Here is a 3,506-nt window from a genome sequence, read left to right as displayed (position 1 = left end):
AGTTGTCAGTGATCTATGGCTCTGTGTATTAAATGCTGCTCCATCTGAAAGCATGTCATGGATATATATATATATATATATATATATAAATTAGTAAGTTAATTTTTAAATTATATATTATACAGACAGATAGATTATACATTAAAAAGATAGAAATATGCATTAAATATACATTTACTGTATTGTAACTGTAATAATTATAATTATTAGTTAACAAATTTTATTAACAAAATAGTAAGATAACAGTTCTTGCATGATACATTTTAATAATTATTATTCATTCTTATAAATAATAATTAATATATTTAATATGTAATATAATTTAAGTATAAATTGAAGAATAAGTTATCTAGTATAGTAAATCTTGCCTTAGCATACATCGTGTATAACATCAGACTATCCGTATCAAGCGAATCATATTCTGACGAATTAAAATACATTATTATCTCATAGTTTCACAGTCAAATGCTTCAGATTACACAAATGCAAATCAGATTTTCATCCAACGATGAGGCTGGAATCACTCACCCGCCTCTTTGCTCTCCGTCGCCCCCTGGTGCTCGTCCAGACGCAGGTCGCTCAGCAGGTGCTCCAGGATCTTCTGGGGCGTCCCGGACACCACCACATACCTGCGGGACAGAGCAGAAGAGGAAGATTCGGATGGGTACTCGTCCTCAGAGGAGGAACACGCCGAACAAGAGCCGCTCCAGCGCCGTCTGTTTACAACATAACCATCATCATCCTCCTCCTCATCATCATCAATGTAATGAAAATGAGGAATGTCAAACGTGGGCATCTCATCCTCATCCTCCAGAGTGTTGCTGCACTCCCTGTCTTCATCATCACAGTCATCCTCCTCTGCCTGCACAAGTGTGACGGGTCTGAGTTTCATTGTCCATTCCAGGCAGCTGCGTGCTGCGTCATGCCCGGCGCAGGGGTCCAATCCCGGGCTGCAGAGACGATCGACTCCCCTGTGAGCTCCTGGACAAACTTACACCAACCTGAAAACACTTTGTGTGCAGCAAAACGCACAGATTGCACACAAACACCACCTAAGAAGTCATGTTTACATGCACACGCAAGCTGTCAGCGGTTCCTCCTCAAGCTGTAATGAGGAAGCAAACAACAGTAATGTGTTCGAGAGAGAGAGACTGATTGGAGGAGGGATGGTGCTTAAGGATATGTAAATAAAGGGGAGGGGCTAGATACGGGGGCGTGGCCTCACCTCTTATCTCCGTCCTCGTCTTTGACTCCGGCCGTTTGTGGAGACACGGGATCTGATGGGACTCTCTGGAGAACCAGTACGTCTTGACCCCTCTCCTTCAGACTGACGCGCACGGTGCTCTCGCCCTGCGCCTGAGAGACCAACACACAAACGAATCACTCACTGATTCACAGCCAAACGAATCAGTTACACACCAAAACACAATGGTTATCTGACTTAAATAGACATTAAAGGAATAGTTCACTCAAAAATGAGCATTCTGTCATCATTTAGACTGGCTATGTGAACTGAATCAACTGAGTCGACTCAAAAGAATGAATCATTCATGAATTACTCATAATTGCTTCTCATGAACATGCCAAGAAAAAACTAGGGCAAATATCAAGATCTTCGGTGAACAGCAACTTAAATCTCATCTTGTTTGTCGCACAAGTCATATGCACTACTTTAATGGTGCTTTTATGACACTTTTTGCCATTTGTGGCCGCAAAGAGCCTGAGAGACGAACAGAGAACCAAATCACCTACTGATTCACATCAAAAATGAACACACAAAAAAATTAATAAAAATTTCACTTAAAAATGAACTTTCTGTCATCATTTAGACTGGCTGTGAACTGGATGTGAACTGAATTCATTCAATATTGACTCAAAAGAATGAATCATTCATGAATTATTCATCACTACTTCTCTCATTAATATGGAAAATAAAATAGGGCAAATATCAAGATCTTCGGTCAACAGCAACTTAAATCTCATCCTGTTTGTCACACAAGTCATATGCACTACTTTAATGGTCTGCTTTTAATGCTTTTATAGCACTTTTTTGTCACTTCTGGACATTAGCACCAAAGCGCCTGAGAGACAAAGAACCGAATCACTTACTGATTCACAGCAAAAATGAAAAAAGAAAAAAACACACACACAGTTACACATCAAAACACAACGATTGTCTATTTAAGATGTTACTTAAACAGACATTAAAGGAATATTCCACTAAGAAATTAACATTCTGTCATCATTTAGACTGGCTATGTGAACTGAATCAACTGATTGAAAAGAGTGAATCATTCATTAATTATTCATAATACTTCTCATGAACATGCCAACCAAGAATAACTGAATAACGGCGAATGTCAAGATCTTCAGTGAACAGCGACTTAAATTTTGACCTGTTTGTTGCACAAGTCATATGAACGACTTTTAATGTTTTAATGATACTTTTTTGTCATTTATGGACATTGGCAGTAAATTATATTGAAAAGACCAGGTCAGATATTCTTCATACATTCTCATTTTATGTTTCATGAAAGAAAGAATGTTTGCAAATTTGACAGATGAGCAAATTATGACTACTGAACATCAATTTTAAATATTTTTAAAACAGTATTCATGTCAATGCTACCATTCATATCTTTGGATACGGACAATAAAAAGAACAAATATTGATTCTTTAATTAAAAAGCAAAAGCATTCAGTCACAAACGACACAAACTCTCAGGTTTGCATGCAAATATATCACAGCGTGCATTTCTGTCTCCAAAACCGACAAGTTTCTGCTTGCATTTCTATCACACTCAAACTCTCACTTTCAGTTTCAATTAAGCAACATGTCGTTAGGGAGAAACAGTCAGAATCACAATATAATATACTGCCCAAACTCCACTAAACGCACAGAAATGCTTCATCAATACGGCTGCTGTTATAGACCATCCTAAACAACAAACTAACCTGATTTATAAACGAATCAAACGGCTAACTCGACCAGCATCCGCTGATGCTCTAAACAACATTTCAGTGGTATTTTTTACAGTTTTTTGCTGAAATAATTCTGCTCTGAAAACAATTTCAAAACAAATATATAAACATTGAAACAATGTTTAAGCTACAATTAAATACATTGTGTTAATCGATCACAATGACAGCAGGTAAATTTAGAAATGTCATCAGTCCAGATGTCTGTAAATACTGGTGTCATCAGAATGAACATCTGCAGTTTGAGTCGCAGCATTAAAGCAGATGTGGCGTGTGTCTGTGCCAAGACAGCATCCGCTGAAATGACTCATTCTCTGACTGAACACCTTTACTGGTGAGTGAGGCCATAAGCTCCGCCCACACATGAGTGCCTGTCTGTCTGTCTGGGAGCAGGTGGGCGGGTGATGACATGCTCTAATGCTGGACTCCAAAGTAGGTCATCTGAACAAACTGCCTACAGTCACTTCTGCAAGGGTTTAGGTTTAACACTGTTTCGAAAGAAATTAGAATATATGATGTTGAATGAC

General features: G+C 38.3%; 1 protein-coding gene across 1 annotated transcript in view; it reads right to left on the bottom strand.

Annotated features, from left to right (window-relative positions):
* Positions 1-910, bottom strand: part of rapgef5a (Rap guanine nucleotide exchange factor (GEF) 5a) — a 23,677-nt gene extending 22,767 nt beyond the window's left edge. Inside the window, exon 1 of the mRNA XM_016520103.1 lies at positions 529-910. Coding sequence (XP_016375589.1) covers positions 529-892 — 364 coding nt within the window. The 5' untranslated portion in view covers positions 893-910. The remainder of the gene's footprint in view (positions 1-528) is intronic.
* Positions 911-3,506: the final 2,596 nt, after the last annotated feature.

This window comes from Sinocyclocheilus rhinocerous, unplaced genomic scaffold (genome assembly GCF_001515625.1).
Source record: "Sinocyclocheilus rhinocerous isolate Xijiao unplaced genomic scaffold, SAMN03320098_v1.1 scaffold1230, whole genome shotgun sequence".
In the NCBI taxonomy this organism is placed as follows: domain Eukaryota; kingdom Metazoa; phylum Chordata; class Actinopteri; order Cypriniformes; family Cyprinidae; genus Sinocyclocheilus; species Sinocyclocheilus rhinocerous.
Note: the sequence above shows the minus strand (reverse complement) of the source record. Positions and strands in the feature narration are given on the sequence as shown.